At 42.5% G+C, this 17,933-nt stretch overlaps 1 protein-coding gene across 1 annotated transcript in view; it reads right to left on the reverse strand.

The window, feature by feature from the left end:
• The window catches only part of ZNF622 (zinc finger protein 622), a 271,614-nt gene that overhangs the window by 206,330 nt on the left and 47,351 nt on the right, over positions 1–17,933 (reverse strand). The window contains exon 3 of the mRNA XM_044065219.1: positions 17,039–17,296. Coding sequence (XP_043921154.1) covers positions 17,039–17,296 — 258 coding nt within the window. The remainder of the gene's footprint in view (positions 1–17,038; positions 17,297–17,933) is intronic.

A 17,933-nucleotide genomic window follows, 5' to 3' on the forward strand; every position in this document is an offset into this window, starting at 1 on the left:
GGATGAATTTCCTCATCATCCGTCCATATCAGCTTCACTCATAGAAAAGTGGATCTAGAGGAGGCCACCGGCGGACCTAGAGAGCCGCCTCGGTGACCTCCTGGAAGGGCTAGCCTCCTCCTCCTCAGGTCCAGGAGAGAACAGAGGGGTGGAGCCGAGGAGGAAAGCTAGAAGGCACAGGGAAGCCCGCTTAGATGGAGGAGCCGAGCTGGAAGCTCGCTCTCCTCTTGTGGTGCTTCTCCCTGTGCCTCTCCTTCTGTCTCTCCCTAGAAGAATCCTTCCTCCGGCAACTTTAAGGGAGGTTGAGTCCCAGCCGGAGGGAGAACTCACAGCAACAAGTTGCTGACTGAGGGCAGAGGCGAAGCAGTATCTGGGGGTAAAAGACCCGCCAGCACCAACTTCACCTCGTTCCCTTAAAGCCGGGGTTGAACCCTGCACAAATGGTACAACCAGAAGACAGGTGTTCAACCCCAAGATGCACCGAGTGTGGCCATCTGCTGGAGACAGCTTATGGCCACACTCGGTACATTTCGAAAAAACAGCCTTAGGGGCTTCAGACATTACACCTAAGGCCTAAACACACACACACACAAACAAACTACGAAAACCCGAGAAAAATTAACTAAAGAGGGAGGAAAGCCTTAACCACACACAACTCTAACTATATTTATAACAAAAAATGAAAATTTGAGAAATTTTCCTGTCAGAAAACTACACATCTCAAAACCACGCCAGGAGCTCTAGAATTCCGTTGCTTCTTGAAAAGCGGCAAACGAAATCTGAGGTCAGTCAGGGCTTGGCAAGGGGTTATGGGTAAGAGGGAGGAGCTAGGAGCTCGGAGCCTAAGCTTTTGAATTGCCGGCTCGGATCCGAGATCGGATCCGATACCCACAGGTTGCAGACGAATGAAGTCTGCCTACTTCAGATCTAATGATACAGTATACTACACACAAAAGACAACGGAAATGTCTCTACTCTGACCAATTTCTAATCACTCTAATTAGAAAACTGCCCCAGTAAACACTCAACCCAGCAGTTAACTGGTCTCAAATAAATCTGTTGCCAGGGTTTCTAAAGTATGATGTGCCTTCCAATTAGAGACATTAACTTAGCCCAACTCCCAGTCTAAAACTCTATCCTTCTATACAGCAAAGACTGTACAAGAAAATTACATTAATAGTAGATGTTCAACTTCAATGATGCTTCAGTAACACTTGCTCCTGGGATTTCTGCCACAGAAAGTACATTTGCCCTGAGTTCCAGAGCTTACCAACCTTCTCCCTTCAAACCAGAAAGACACCCAATTCACTGGAAAGTACAGTTGTGTACACCTACCATAAATGTAGATGTTAGAGTGTCTTCACTGTTGCAGTCATAACTGTAGGGTGCTCCTGCCGGCAGGCAGCCCGAGGTCGGCCAGAATCCCAAAGTCTGGGTCCGGCGTCGGCTGTATAGGCTAGTACCCTGACGTCAGTACGCTTTGGTACATAGCCCTCAGCCGACGCCATCTTCTCCAGCCTTTCTTGCCCCAGATGTCAGAAGTCCCCAATAAACCAAAAATGAATCCAACAAGGAAACACAAATACACCACAAAAAAGGAAAAGAGGGGATAGGAGGGAGGGAAACCCCGACTGCAACAGTGAAGACACTCGAACATCTACATTTATGGTAGGTGTACACAACTGTACTATGTTCTTCGTGTTTCACTGTTGCAGTCATAACTGTAGGGTGGAATCCCAAAGCAGTGTAAAGGGAGGAGGCTTTAGATAGAAGAAGGGAGGCAAGAATACCCTGCAAGACAGCAGAGGCAAAGCCTGCCCTGGACTTAGAAAACAAGGGAGATTGTAGTGCTTGGAAAAGTATGCACAGAACTCCAAGTGGCAGCTTCCAAGATATCCTTGGTAGGGACTCCTCTGAGGAAAGCTGTAGAAGTGGCAGCTGCTCTAGTAGAGTGACTTCTAATGGTACCTGGAAACTGTTTCCCATGATGAGTGTAACAAAATCTGATTCCATAAGCAATCCATTTGGAAATAGTTTGTTTAGAAATAGGTTTTCCAAGAGAACTGGAGGCAAAGGAAACAAACAATTGGTTAGACTTTCTGAAATCTTTAGTCTTGTCCAGGTAAAATCGTAACTGTCTGTGCACATCTAATGAATGCAAAATCCTTTCCCCTTTGTTTTGAGGATTTGGAAAGAAAGTAGGAAGGTGAATTGTCTGATTTAAAGCCACTTTCAAATCACTTTAGGCATGAAAGTAGGATTGGTCCTCAAGGATACTCTGTCCTGATGGAAAATAAGGTATGGTTCCACAGCCATGAGAGCTTGCAACTCTGAGACCCTTCTTGCAGAGGTCAATGCTAACAAAAGAACAGTCTTCCAGGATAGAAACTTAATATCTGAAGATGCAGCAGGCTCAAAAGGAGGCAAAGTAAGTTTTTCTAAAACATAATTAAGATCCCAGGCAGGGACAGGAGGCGTCCTTGGAGGCCGCAAATTTTTAGCCCCTCTCAAGAACTGCTTCATCAAAGGATGAGAAAAAACAGGAGGATCAGCACTGAAATGTGCAGAAATAGCAGAAGCATGAATCTTAATGGAAGAAAAGGAAAGTCCTTTAGATAAAAGCTCCGAAAGGTAAAGCAAAATAGAAGAGAGATCAGGTACCTGAGGATCAGAACCTCAGTCCTGCATCCAAATAGAAAACCTCTTCCATTTAGAGGCATAGGATTTCCTAGTGCTAGGCCATCTAGCTTCCAAAAGAACATCCAAAACTTGTTTGGGAAGACTAGAAGGAATCAAACTCCTTTGAAGAGCCAAGCTGCCAGGCAAAGGGTCTTGAGATTGGAATGTAGTAACTGACCCTGATGCTGGGACAGAAGCGAAGGGTTCAGTGGGAGAATCCAAGGAGGCCCCGAGAACAGGAGCTTTAAAGTTGGATACCAAAACTGTCGAGGCCAATTTGGAGCAATCAAGATGAGGAACTTGGGCTTGTCCTGTTTTATTTTCAGTAATACCCGAGGTAGTAGAGGAAGAGGAGGGAAGGCATATGCTGAAAGGCTTCTCCAGCTGAAGGACAGGGCATCCACTTTCCAAGCTGCTTTGTGGAAGGACCTGGTGCAAAAGCGAGGCAGCTGATGATTGAGATGGGATGCAAACAGATCTATCTGGGGACATCCCCAAACTGCAGTAATCCTGTTGAACAAGTTGGTGTCTAGCATCCATTCGTGAGGATCTGAAATGTTTCTGCTCAGGCTGTCTGCTAAGAGATTCTGTTTCCTGGAATGAATTGAGCCTGGAGATGTAGATTCAAATTGAGAGCTGTGTCCCATAAACCCATAGCTAGTCTGCAAAGGGGGTATGAATGAGAACCCCCCTGCTTGTTGATATACCACATGACCGTGGTGTTGTCTGTGCGAATTAGCAGAGGGCCTGGTTGTAGAAGATTCTTGAAGGCTAGAAGGGCGTTTTGGACTGCCAACATTTCCTTCAGATTGATGTGCCAGTGAAGATGGTCCTTTGTCCAGGTTCCCTGCTGGCAATTGTCTAGAAAATGCGCTCCCCAAGCATAATCCGAGGCGTCCGTGGTTATGATTTGAGTAGGTTGAGGAAGACGAAAAGGTTTTCCTTCGTTTGAAGTGCATGCCCTGGACCACCAGAGGAACTCCTTCTGAAGGCAGGGGATCAGAGGAATCAGAATATCCAGATCGTGGTAATGCTGTGACCATACACTTTTCAGATACCACTGAAGCTTTCTCATGTGAAGCCTTGCGTTTGGAATCAACAGAATGCAGGAAGCCATGTAGCCCAGAGCCTGCAGGAATTTCCTTGCAGTGAGCTGATATAGAGTTGCCAAGGTGTTGAAAGTAGAAGCCAGCTGAATTTGTTTTTCTGGAGTGAGGAAGGCCCTTTGTAAGGTTGTATTTAAGAGGGCTCCCAAGAATACCATTTGTTGAGAAGGGATCAAATGTGACTTTTTTATGTTCACTGAGAATCCCAGTAGGAGGAGAAGACGTTGAACAAAATCCAGATGTTGAAGCAGAAGATCTTTGCTGTCTGCCTGAATAAGGCAGTCGTCCAAATAGGGGTAAATCTGGATCCCCTGAAGTCTGCAGTAAGCCACTACTGGTGCCAGGCACTTGGTGAAGACTCTGGGCAGTAGATAAACCAAAGGGCAGAACAGAGAATTGAAAGTGCCTCGAACCTGCCTTGAACCTGAGGAATTTCCTGCGCTCTTGTCTGATGGGAATATGTAAATAGGCTTCCTTTAAGTCCAATGTCACCATCCAGGCGTCCTGAGAGAGCATTGGAATTAGCTGTTGCAGAGTAAGCATCTTGAACTTTGGAATTTCCAAAAGGTGTTTAACACAGAAAGGTCCAGAATAGGTCTCCAAGAGTTTTGTTTTCTGGGAACCAGAAACAGTCTTGAATAAAACCCTTTTCCCATTTCCGAGAGTGGAACAGGCTCTATGGCTCTCATGGCCAGAAGAGCATCCACTTGAGTTAAGGCCTCTGACCATTGAAGTTTTGGCAGATCTGGCCAACCGTGAGTCCTTGGCAAAGTGTGAAAGTGGAATTTGTAACCTTTTAAAATCACGTCCAATACCCATCTGTCCTGGGTAATATGAGTCCAATTTCTGTAAAAAGAGACAGTTTTCCTCTGAGGGGCGTCCAGGTGAAGGGGTCCTGAAGCCCAACCGAGAGAGTCATTGAGTTTGCTTTCTTTGAGATTGGAATCTGTCTTCTCCCCTTCTAGGTGAAGAAGCAGTCCATTGTCTAGATCTGTAAGAGGCCTGGCCTTGACCACGACCTCTGGAGCGCCTATATCTTCCCCTTTGAGGCCTGTCAGACGTGGGAAAGGACCAATTTTTAGAGGGCCAATTCCTGGAAAATCTAGGAGGCTGAACTTGCAAGAAATCTTTTACAGTCTGCATAGACTTTGCCTTTTCCTCCATCTTTTTCTTTTTTAATAACTTCCTCAGCCTTAGATCCAAAAAGAACATCTTGTTGAACAGGGGCATCTAATAACTTAGCCTTAACCTGTTCAGGCAAACTTTGTTCACGAAGCCAGGCATGTCTCCTAATAACAGTACCAGAGGCAGCAGCCCTGCAAGAAGCATCCAAAGCATCAAAACCACAATGTAAGCTATGCTTGTTAACCTGTTCAGTAGCATGCAAAACATCCTGAAGTTCCTTATCCTCTGCACAAGCAGGAAGGGAAGCAAGCTTTTGCTTTAAAACAGACAAAAGAAATTGCTGATATTTAAACATATGAAACTGGCAATTTAAAGCCCTTACAGACAGGGTAGCAGAAGTATATACCTTTTTCCCCACCTGTCTAAAGCACGAGAATCCTTCTCAGAGGGAATAGGATTTTAGAAGTAGCAACCTTAGCAGCCTTGGAGCCCTGAGAATTAGTTTCAGGTTCCCCAGAAGGGTTTTTAAATAAAAATAAATGAGAGTCAGGAACCCTATAAAATCTATCAGGCTTAGAAGGAGCAGGAGGCATGGAATCAGGATTCAAATTAGCCTCAGAAAAAGCATCATGTACAATGTCCAAAACAGGAGGGATAGCTAAAGGCCTATGCTGAGGAAGAAGAAGAAATTCTCTAAGCCTCTTCTTGGAAGCAGAATATTCCTGTCCTTCCCAATGAAAATGTTCCCTCATCTCATGCAGGGTTTCCCCAAAAGAAAAATCTTCAGGCGGAGAGGCTGAGGGTAAAGAGTCCTCAGCATCCGAATCCTCATAAGGGGGAAAGGAATAGTCCTGATCTGAGGAAGAAACAGAAGATACAGAAGCCTGGTCAGAGGAATCCAGAGTAACATCCTGTCGAGGCCTTTTCTCAGGAGGGGGGTGAGAACCCCTAATCATTGTAAGCAAATCTTCAGCCATCCTCAATAATTGCTTTTGTGTCTTGGGAGTGGATTCAGAAGCAGCTTGAGCTGGAACTTTAGACTTAACAGGAGTCTTTGTCTTTGCCTTTGAAATTGTAATGTGAGTAGGCCTGAAAACCCCCTCAGAAGCCGGTACCTGCACAGCGGTTCTGGACCCATCTGAAGGAGCGACGTCCGAAGGTCCTGCAGCAGTTAAAATAGTGGGCCTTGATGGCTCCCCATGGGAGTCCGTATCGGCCATCGGTTCAGAAGTGGCGGACGACAGGGGCTGCAAAAGCGCCTCACTGACAGCCGAACCGGACGCTGGCTCCAGCTGCAACGAGTCCTGTTTGGACCTCGGAGGCCTGTCTTTGTCTTTGGCGCTTCTTTTGGACTCCGGTAGTGTCCGGCGACATTCTGTAATTGAAGCGTCTGCCAAAATAATTTAAAGCCCAATCGCACCTGCTTGATAGTACGAGAGTTGAACCTGGCACAGAACCGACAACAAGAAACGTCGTGGTCAGGGCCTAAGCAAGGTAGACAGTAAGAGTGGAAATCTTTATGAGGTATTTGTTTCCCACACGCTATACAATTATTAACTTTTTCTGACATCGGAGGAACAAGAAAAAGATTCCCCAATGGGGTACTTAGCTTTGAGAAGAGAAGTAAGAACTTCGGACCGACAACAACCAAATACGCTGTTCGATAATCGTCAACCAACGACTTGCGAGCTGCTTTCCACCGCACGGCAAGAAAGACTGGAGAAAATGGCGTCGGCTGAGGGCTATGTACCAAAGCGTACTGACGTCAGGGTACTAGCCTATACAGCAGACGCCGGACCCAGACTTTGGGATTCTGGCCGACCTCGGGCTGCCTGCCGGCAGGAGCACCCTACAGTTATGACTGCAACAGTGAAACACGAAGAACATCATCAGTGCATACACAGTATGAAGTGGGGTGTTTGCTCATGCCACCTTCAGATCTCTCTTATCCAAATGTTCAGCCCAGAAAGAAGACCTTGGTTGATCCCTGGGCCAGCTCATAACCAAAGGAAGGATTCAACTCATTAAGCCCCTGACAGAGAACTTGGGGAGGATGAAAGACTTCAGGAACCTGTATTACACCTCAGCCTTTCCAGACTATCAGGCTCCAGGCCCTGTGAAAGCAGTCTATGAGAGTCTAGGAAAGGAAAAGATGAAAAGGAATATAGGGGGTACCAACCACAGCTTTAGCCAGACTCAGGAAAACTGCAAGAGGAAGGAAGATTCACATTACAGTAATAATAATGGTAGTATGGACAACTACTACAGAAGACTTCCAGAGCTCGAAGTGTTCGCATTTTTTATGGTGGGTTGCAGAAGCCCCTGCAAGACGGCTGTGACAAACACTAGACCCTGAAGCAATGTCCAGCCTGTAATGTTTGGAGAAGTTAATGAACTGAAGACTAGGCAGCAGCCTCCACAAGGGATTGTGTACTCATTCCCAGGAGAAATGCTACAGTGCTTCCTGTGCCACTGATTGTATGAGGAGATTTAACAAGACTTTCTAGCGTAACAGAAAGGAAAGTGGTGAGCCACCCATTTAGAGGCAGTTTTAACAAATATAGTTTTTTCTTCCCTTCTAGTTATAAAAAGCCACAAAAGATGGTCACTTACTTGAGAACACCTCAAGTATGCAAATTCTCTTTGTTTTGACACTTTGGAAAAAAAAGCAAACTATATAAACTGGTTTGACAAATTATTACACTACCTTAGGTATAAAAGAAAGTCCCATCCTCAGGCCGATTCTGTCATTATGAAGAAGCCCCCCCCCCCCAATGACCACATGCAATTCTAAAATCCTCCTCATTAATACAACTCCTACTAGAAAGGATGTTTCCCATATTAGAAATTTTAGGAAATGTAGATGCTGGTTCAAAAGGGTGCTTGCATATGCTTTTACAGGATTAAGTTTAGTTTCCATGAAGAAGCAGGTGTAGGATCCCCCTTCCAAAACTGTTTGATGGGTTATACAGTTACTAATGCGGGATTCATTGGCTTGCAGGCTGACATAACTCAGAGACATGCATTCACTAAGGAATGTAGCAGCACTGTCCTGAGCAGCTCATACAGATACTACAGAATAGAGGCAACGACGCTAAGAAAGCACCCTGGTTTGTCCTTTGGCATCACAAGGATGCCCTTTCCCATTTGGCTATAAAAGACCTCTTTGTAGTAGACTTCCTAGCTTTTCTCATGCTGTTAAGCATGCCCTCTGAGCATTGGTGCCTAAACAGAAGTAAGTTCACATCATCCATACCAAGCTGAAGGATTTTCTAGTTCGCATGCTTAATGTCCCACTTGTTCTGGATCAATTGTTCCACATAGGCAGTGCAACTGGTTTCTCCACAGTCACTGCTGGAGAAGAGAGAAACAGACCTGCCTGTGCCAAAAGATTGTTCTCAGCAGCACATTTGGTCTGTCCAACTTTGCCTTCTGAATAACCTTGGGAGGATGAGGACTGGATGGAAAGCATATGCAAAACAGACCTGACTAAATGAAACAGAAGCATCCACTGCACAAGCTTCTTTGTGTACTGTAGAATTTTTTTGTAGCTTGGGGAAACAGAGCTCCATCTCTGGGACACCTGTGGCTCGGGTTTCGAAACACATCTCTGTGGAATATCCACCAGTAGGGATCCGCTCTAATTTGCTTATGTGGTCTACCAATGAGTATAGACCGGTTGGGATGTACACTGCTTTTAGGTTCATACCTCACTATTGCTGACAGCCTGCATAGAGGATATGAACAACTCCTCCTTCCTTATGTACCACATTGCTTCAGGCAGTCACAGACAACACAACTGTATTCTCTTTTTAAAGATTGATCTGAATGCCTTTAGAGATTGGTTGAGTGTTAACATTTTTTATACCGTTTCTTACACTGAAATTATTCCAATTGCCAGGCATCCAGCATCTGTCATCCAGGGGAAGGGACCCTCTATATTCACGACTTACTTGCCTGGTCCAGCTTTTCAATTCTTTCTTTACAGAGACTAGAATGGGAATCTTCTCTACCAAAGACTAGCAGTGCTGATTCCAACTGCTCCCAAGGCACCACTGATGCCATCCCATATGCAGCCTTTATCAGAGGTACCATCCAAACTGCGGATGCCATGCACTCTACTGCTTCTGGGAACTCGCTGGCTATAATTGAGCACCTGTGGGAGACATCCTGAGAAATACTCTGTTAAGGCTTCCACTTCGGGAGACAGGCCCGAGTAGGCTTACCTAGACTTTGTGTGGCATTCCCATCCAGTGGATTTAGTGTGACTGCCACCCCCCCCCCCCACAGACCATCAAATTCAGTTACTTGTATGCAAGCGAGTCACTACAGCACTGCAGATACTTTTCCCACTGTAGTGTTACCATGGAATTAGTACATATAAAGGGGACGGTTAATTCCTTACATGGAGCAAGCAGGGGGAGGGGTCGCTCAAACACTACAAACTAAACAAAAAGAGGGATGTGGGAGAGTTATGCTTTTCAACAAATAAATCTTATGAAGCTCAATTCCTATTTGGATGACTTGAACTGAAACCCTCAGATACAGGTATCCAAGAACCACCCCAGAAAGATAATTATTTTTGGAAGGTATCAGGTCCGACTTGGGCAAATTTATAGAGACCCCCTCCCCCCAAGTAGTAATAAACTGCAGTGTTCCTTCTACCACCTCCTCAGTCTGGGCCTAAATAAGGTAATCATCCAAGTAGGGATAGATATGTATGCAATTGGCTTCTACAGTATGCAATTACTGGAGCCAGGCACTTTGTAAACAATCTGGTTGTTGTAACTAAAAACAAAGGGAAAAAGAGGCAAACTGACAGTCCCCTACCTCAAAGAAGGCATGTATTATCCTCAAAACAAGAGTCCATAAATGACAGCATTAACAGAATTTGTCTTCCATAATCTCACTCGTTAGCCATAGTGGCATCATGGACCTCAAAAATAAGTAATATGATGGTTAAAATGCAACCTTTACAATTTCTAAACATAGCTACCTCAAAGAATCAGAAAAAAGTACAGAAAATGTTCAGGAATGGGTACTAATCACTCTGAGGTCACCTGAAAGGGACTGACTAATAAAAGCAGCAAAAAGTGAAAATGGTGCAGGTTGCTCTCTCTTTTAGCCATTCATTAGCTGGCATGCTGAATGGGAGGATATAATCTCCACAACACTGGTATCAAAAAACGATGAAAACTCTGGCAGTCAGCCCTCTTCAGTAGGTAGCTCTCATGGATAAGGAATTATACTGAGACAGTGATGCCCATGCCCAACATCAGCAGGTCCATTTCCCAAATCTCTTGCACCTTATTCAAACAAAACCTTAGATGACTATATCAAGGTTCCATCCCCTTCAGGTACTGCAGCAAAAATAAATCAGCAGTGAATGGACAAGTTTAGAGAAAGAGGTCCAAAACCATTTGAGAGAAAATATGATTAGTCCTGAACAACGGAAGAGAAAAAAATTAGAGCAAACTGCCTCCTAGATGCTACAGTGAGCAGAACAGGAAGACGGCCACCTTATATAACTGGTTGAGCGATGATGATCAATACAAGGATAGAACCTTCTTAATTGTGTCAAGACAAAACCTATTCAATATCACATCACACAGTGTTTATGCCTGATAAATAACACATTGTTGAACAACAAACAAGAGGTTGACTCATAGTTTAGAGCAAATGGAATATACAAATTTCCCAGTACGTACTTCCCCTCAGACAGCAGACCAACCACCGGCATTACTGTCAGCTCCAGTAGTAAAGATAAGTTTAATAGATTGCTGGGCTGTGCCGTTCCCTCTTGGTTCAACACTGAAAATCACGTATTACTGAAGGAAGGGCAACAATGAGTTAAGAGAAATATAAAAGGGACAACAAGAGTTTGTAATGTTTGTCATACTGTAAAACGTGTCAAATAATCAAGGTGTTTTTTTTTCCCTTTACAGATTAAAATAATGTTGAAAGACTTAAGAATGTGGAGTCCTGTTCTAGGACTGTATTTTTCTTATCCTATATTTGCAATAATGACTAAATTTGTAATAGTTTAAAACGAACAGGAGGTGAACTGGTGAAGTGGTGGTAAAATAACTCAAAAGCTGAAACAAATGAACCAACACCAACAAACCAGAGTTAGTGATTTTAAATGTTACTAACAATTCATATGTCCTGACTGACATCTCTTTCCTTAAGATTACATTAACACAAATAACAGTGCTTTTACATGTTTTATAATAACATTAAAACTTAAAAAAAAAAATACTTGTATATGTGGATTTCAATTATAACAATACATTAAAACTATTACTTTACAACTTTTGCACTCAACAAAAATGTAATATTGATGTACTCTTAAGACTGGCTGCCTTATCTGCAGCTAACTATACCATTTAACTTCCTTACATACTAGTATGTTGTTAACTTCTGAATTAGTACAATTAGTAACGCACTTTGCCAATGCATTACTATGACCTTTGTTTCTAAATGTTAATATAGGCTCATATTATCTGCAAATGCTTTTTTGTGCTTTTACCCACATAGAAACCTTTGCAGGAACATCAAGTAGCCAAGTAGACCACCCCTTCCGAGTTGCAGATGAATCTACTGTTGGAGGTTAAAATTCTGTTCAAGCTACTTAACTTTACACTCATACCTGCATTTAAATCTGTAACACTTGTCTGCATTCCACTTCTAAGTACCAAAGGAATAGATAATTTTATTTGTTCTTTTATGCTACATTCAAGAATAAGTAAAACTTAGAATCTGAATAATAATTTGCACGAAGTCACAATTACCAGTAATTATCTTCCAATTACTTGTAATTATATTTGTACTACTACTCATATCTATTGTAAGAGGAAGTGGGAAAGTTTTTTATGATTATTACTGTCTGATAAACATCAATTCTGTACCTTTAAAAACAACCACGTAATAAATTCAAACAAGCCCAACAATCTTTGTAGTACTAGTCAGACTTCTGTACAACAGGATTTAACAAGCTATACAGAAATAGCTTCAGTTTTCAAAAATCTGCGACCATAATCAGCGATCCTCCTTATTTTATGAACTATTGGAATACTGAAAATTCTAGCTAATTTTGAAAAAAATCTACTGATAATCTATATAACCTTGATGTAATAAGGGTAACAATATTAAACCATAATTTGAAATTTATTAACACTACTGTTAACTTACTCAAATTCACCCTTATTACAAAAAGTTCAACGTCCATAATTATATTGTTAATCTATCAGGTTTCATAACCTGTATGGACTTGATTTATCAAGCCACACAAAGCAGCTCTTTCAGAAACTTGAATTTTCAAAAGTTTTCCCACTTCCTGTTACAATAGATATAATTACAAGTAATTGGAAGATACATAATCAAATTCTTGAATGTAACACAAGTGAAAAAATATTCTCTATGCATTTTGGTACAAGTGTAATTAATAAATGCAAGTATTACAGACTTATAAATGCGGGTGCAAGTGTAAAGTTAAGTAGCTTGAACAAAATTTAAACATCTAATGGTAGATCTAACTGCAATTCAGGAGTTGCCTACTTGGCTAACTGTTGTTCCTGCAAGGGTTATGTGGGTAAAACCGCAAGGAAACTCCTGCAGAGAATATATAGCATACATCAGCAATTAAAAACAAAGATCAAAGTAATGCACTGGCAAAACACAAAATCTAACACACAAAAAAACATGTAATTAAGAGACCATTTAAATAGTGATGTTAAAAACGTAAGGAAGATAAATGGCAGATACGGTTAGCTACAGATAAAACACCTGGACTCAAGTCCATCAGTATTAAATGTTTATTACGCATAACCTTTGTGTCCTTAATAAAATCTTAATGTACTGTTATAACTAAAATATACATAAGAATTTGTTTTAGTTTTAATGCTTACTACAAAATGTGTAAAAGCATTCTTAGTGTTAACGTAACATCCTTTTAAGGGAAGTGATACAGGTTATTGCGTCACGTGATTTGTTAGCAACATTTAAATGTCAAAAAAACGGTGCCTTGTCAGTTCTGAGACATCTGAATAAAGAACAAAAGTGCTAACTCTCTTGTGTGTTCATAGGAAGGTACTAGGCTATCCAAGGGTCTAAGTAAGCCTTACCAACAAGGCTCTCTGGCTTACGCCATACAAGAAAGTTATTTTCCTGTGCCCCTGTCGAGCAGAGCCACAGAAGTGATCCCCGGGGTGTATTTCCTATTTCTCATCCACTCATCAAGCTTTTTCTTGAAGACTGCTAATGACGAACTGTGCTTGACATAGATGGGTAGCTTGTTCCAGAGTATGGGAAGTCTCGCGGACAGGAACCTATCCCTCCAGCAGGTTCCGTTTATTGTGCTGACAAGGTTTAGGTCCCTAGAGTGTGTAGCTCGGAGGGATTGGGATTTCTTTAGGTGTAACATGTCCAACAGCCCTGGGTTTGACATAGCTTTATATGTTAGGCAGAGATCATCTCGGAGTAGGTGATATGCTATGGAGTAAAGCTGGAATTTGAGATGGTCAGTGTAGGGCATCTGTTAGGCCAGTAATCCTCTTTGTGAGGTACTTCTGTGGCCTTTCCAGCTGCTCCAGATGTCTTGTGAGGTACATTCCAAAAGGGGTGTTGTACTCTATAATGGGTTTAATGAGTGTCAAGTAGAGGGGAACAATGACCTCTTTTTTCCTGGATAAGAAAACTTTTGTGATGAGGTGTGCCACACAGAAGGATTTCCTGACTACTGTGGCGATATGATTGTCAAAGGAGAGATTACTGTCCACCTGGGTCCCAAGGTCTCATCACACATTTGGCATTAAGTAGACTGCCACCTATATGGTAGTTCATGGGTACAGAGTTTTTACCAAAGGGGATGACAATGCACATTTTGGCACTGAGCTTGAGGCCATGACTCTGACACCAGGAATCTGTCTCAGTGAGGCCCTTCTGTAGGCTGTCCACATCATTTGGGGAGTCTACTACGGCTCCTAGTTTGCAGTCCTCTACGAACTTCGTTAGCCAAAGGCCTTCTGTGTTAGCCTGTACTTCAGAGAAGTAGATGCCAAACAGGAGAGGACCCAGGATTGAACCCTGTGGTACTCCACTTGTCACTGGTTTGAAGTCAGATTTGGAGTCTGCAACTTTTACAGTGTGGGTTCTTGTCAGTGAGCCACTTGGCAACCCATCTTGTGACATAGGGATTTATACTCAGTTTAGTGAGTTTAGCTATAATTCCAGACTTGGGGATGGTGCCGAAAGCTTTGGCGAGGTCAAGATAGGCTGTGTGAACCATCTTACCCTCATCTACGGCTTTGGTGACTGCCTCAAAGAAGTCGATCAGGTTCAGGAGGCATGATCTGCCTTTCACAAACCCGAACTGGGTGGGGTCCAGAGTTTGGAGGTTACCAATGTTCTTTGTTTATGAGTTCCATGAGGATAAGTTCCATGAGGATATATTCCATGGCCTTACAGATCAGGCTTGTCAGACTAATAGGGCAACAGTTCCCGGGAATCGGTGGTGGCTCCCCCTTTGTGGGGTGGGATAACTGTTGCTGTGCTCCATTCAGTGGGCACAAAGCCTGACATGAGTCTATGACTGAACATGGTGCTTAGGTGGGGAGCCAGTTTGTTCTGAAGTTCATGTAAAACGCAGCCTGGGATGTTGTCCGGTCCCATGGATGCTGTGTTTTTGGCTTTAGAGAGTGCAGCTTTTACCTGTGTAGTTCTGATTACAGGGACTCTGCATTCTTCCTGTATAGATATGGGCCCTTTATGGGGTGAGAGGGGGGTGAAGTTAACACCGAACCCATCTGCCAGGATGTTGGCAATATCAGTTGGTTCGGTAATTTTCGTGCCGTTGTGCTGCAACTCGGAGCAGATCTGGGTGTTGCCATTGAAATTCTTGACATAGCTATGGAATGCTTTGTGGTTGTCCCTAGAATCAGTGGCAATTTTGTTTTCGTAGCTAGCTTTGGAGGATCTTATGAGAGATCTCAGCGTCTTACTAAGGCAGACCAGGGAGCTCCTCCACTCATGGGATTTTACTCGCTTTTGCAACTGTTTCTTCCTACTGTTATAGAGTTTGTTTATGGCAGGGAATCAGCAGATTTTTGGAGGATAGTGTCTTGGTTCTGTTTGGGATAGCACGATCCATGCACTTGTGCAAGTGCTTATAGAGTGCATTTGTGTAGGATTCAGCAGTTGTAACTGTACTGTCCATCTGCATGGGTGTCATGAAGTTCGCCACTTCTGTCTTAAGAAGCATGAAGTTGGCTTTGGAGAAATTTTTTACCATGGTTTCCTTAATGGGGGGTGGGGGTGGGATGTGGATATCTAGGGTGATTAGCTTATGGTCAGATCTGACCACTGAGGAGTTGACCAGTTGTGGAACACTGGTCACTCATGCTGGTAATGACTAGGTCTAGGATATTATTGCCCCTGGATAAGTTGATCCAGGGCATTGGAATTTATGAATTCCAGAAAGCGTTGAACGAAGGAGTTGGTACACGAGTAGTTTTCCCAGTTAATGGTGGGGTAGTTGAAATCGCCCATTATTAGGGTGTTTGGCTGAACCACAATACTTTCCAGTATATCAAGAAAAGAGGAGTGTGAATCCTGGGGCATGGTGGGGGAATCTGTAGCAAGCTACAATTTGGATTGCAGTTTTGCCCAGAGTTAGTTGCACTTGGAGAACCTCGGATGCATCATGCTGAGCAACTAACCTGGAGGTGTGGATATCCTTAATAAATATGGACACACCTCTGCCTTTGGTGTTCTGGTCCAGGTTAGATGGCCGAAATGTGTGGTATGAGTTACAGCCTGGTAATGCAGGGGTGCTCTATGAAGCCTTGAACCAGGTCTCAGTCACTGCACAGATATCGATATTCTCCATTTTAAGGAGTGCCTCGAGGGAGTGCATTTTGAGATTTACACTTCTAGCACTGAGTGGCATTGCCCTCAGTTTTGTTGGTTTTTAACTTAGTTTAGTTCCTTTGGAGTGTGTGCATTTTTAATTTCAAACGTTTGGTTCCTTGTGGATAAATATTATTACAAAGTTATTACAGAGTGGTTAAGACAGATTAAAAAAGACAATACTCAAGGGCTTTTCCATGCACCTTTTACTGGAATCATTAAACCTCAATACATGCAATAATTCTTCATCATGCAAGGAACCACTGCAAAAAAATGGCACTTCATTTGTCTGTATGCAGAGGGAAGCTGCTTGAATGCTTTTGTCATATTCATAGCTAAAAACTAATTTTATTACCAAAGAAACTTATTAAATAAATATCCCTCCTCTTTAAACAAGGACTTTCCAAACATCTTGTCCTGTCAGTTGAAGCCAGAAGACTCCTACTAACTGGGGAAAGCCAGCAGTACTTAAAGTGATAGCTGAAAATGAAGCCACAATGTAGCAGTTTCCTCTACATTAAGCAGTACCAATTCTTCAGTTTGCTTAACTTGACTCTTGAAAAATGGGCAAATGACAGCAACCCAGAGAGAAATTACAGCTTTTCATCCGCAAGCACCAGTAACCATCACAGCTCTCTGCAGTATGTTTCAGCAAGGCAAATGTTTTACACTCTTGTCTGCTCCCCCATAAGCAAAAGAGGATCAACAATTTTAAAGCATCCAAATGCACTTCCACTGCCACCTACAACACCTGCAACCAGCAGAAATGCTACCTCTGAATACATCTCCAAACCCCAAATACAAGGCTAAATAATGCTCTCTTGCCTATTCAGTCTCTGATCATATAGCATGCTTCTTCAGTCTCTGATCATATAGCATGCAACAGATTACCAATCCAGTTCCATGTATTATAAGTATTTCATTTACACAAATAAACAATGTCTTCCATTCTTTTATATCTTTGCTTTTAAAATTCAGTGCACCTTCACTCAGCCATCTGTTTTTTTCACTTTGCTTCCTGTCTTAAAACAGCAAAAAGAAACTTGGTAATCCTCAAAGATCATAACATTAACAATGTATTAAAGATAAAACTAAGCTACATGAAACTGATTACTCTGGAAAACCAAAATTATTGAAATGCCACTGCAATTCTTTCCACTTAGCATTCCCAAGATGTCCTATATCATATGCATACACTTCTAAAAACAAAACAGAAAACTCACCCAAGTATGCAAGAAGTCCTTTCAAGTTCACCAGATATTCAATATCTGGGATAAAAAAGCTGTGCTCTTTGGTCATGTGGGTAACACTCTTCATCAAAGAATGAGAATGGTGAGAACAGAACAAGCAGTCAGTGACAGCTATGGCACCAGGTGGAGCATCTTCTGCTGGCTTCTCTGGACGTGGCCTTGCAGCACTTCCAGTGTCTTTAGGTACTTCCTCTTGATCAGATGCATCTTCTTCAGAAATGTCTTCCCATTCTGTCAAAGAAAATTATGGCCAGTTCAGAAAAAACAAAATTTACAGGGCATCACAATTACATATTATCTGGCAGAACACAAAGACTAGATAACTAAACATTTTGAAATAAGTTTTTGAACACAATTTTCATAAGATCAGCTTGTGCCCAGTGTAACACTGTAGATATTCAAATATTTAAATTTCACAGATCTTCCTACTCTACAACACAACAGCAAAGAATAAAAATATCACATGTTACACAACTGCACTACTGCCATCCTACAAAAATAATGAGGGGCAAAGCAATAGTCCACCACGGTTCTTCAGCTCTACATAAAAAGGAAAAGTTTGCAAGAGATGAAAGCTTTTGGCCTATCATGATAGCTTCAACCTCTTAACTTATTTTTAACACCACATCTAATCTCTCAGTGCCTGCACTAGTTACTAAACTACGTGCCCCTCTCACTTACCCTCCTGGTCCCTACACCATCTCCTCCACTTCTCTGCCATCATCTTTACTATGCACCCTACTAAGCAGATACTAAATGATTTGTCACGATATAATAGGAAATTTCTTACTGCAATCTCATTCCAGTTCACTCCCCTCCTAGCCTTGCTTCAACTGATACACGTTCACTATCCATTCACCCTGACTTT

Source organism: Protopterus annectens, chromosome 3.part0, assembly GCF_019279795.1.
Source record: "Protopterus annectens isolate FY-2018-M chromosome 3.part0, PAN1.0, whole genome shotgun sequence".
NCBI classification, from domain to species: Eukaryota; Metazoa; Chordata; order Ceratodontiformes; family Protopteridae; genus Protopterus; species Protopterus annectens.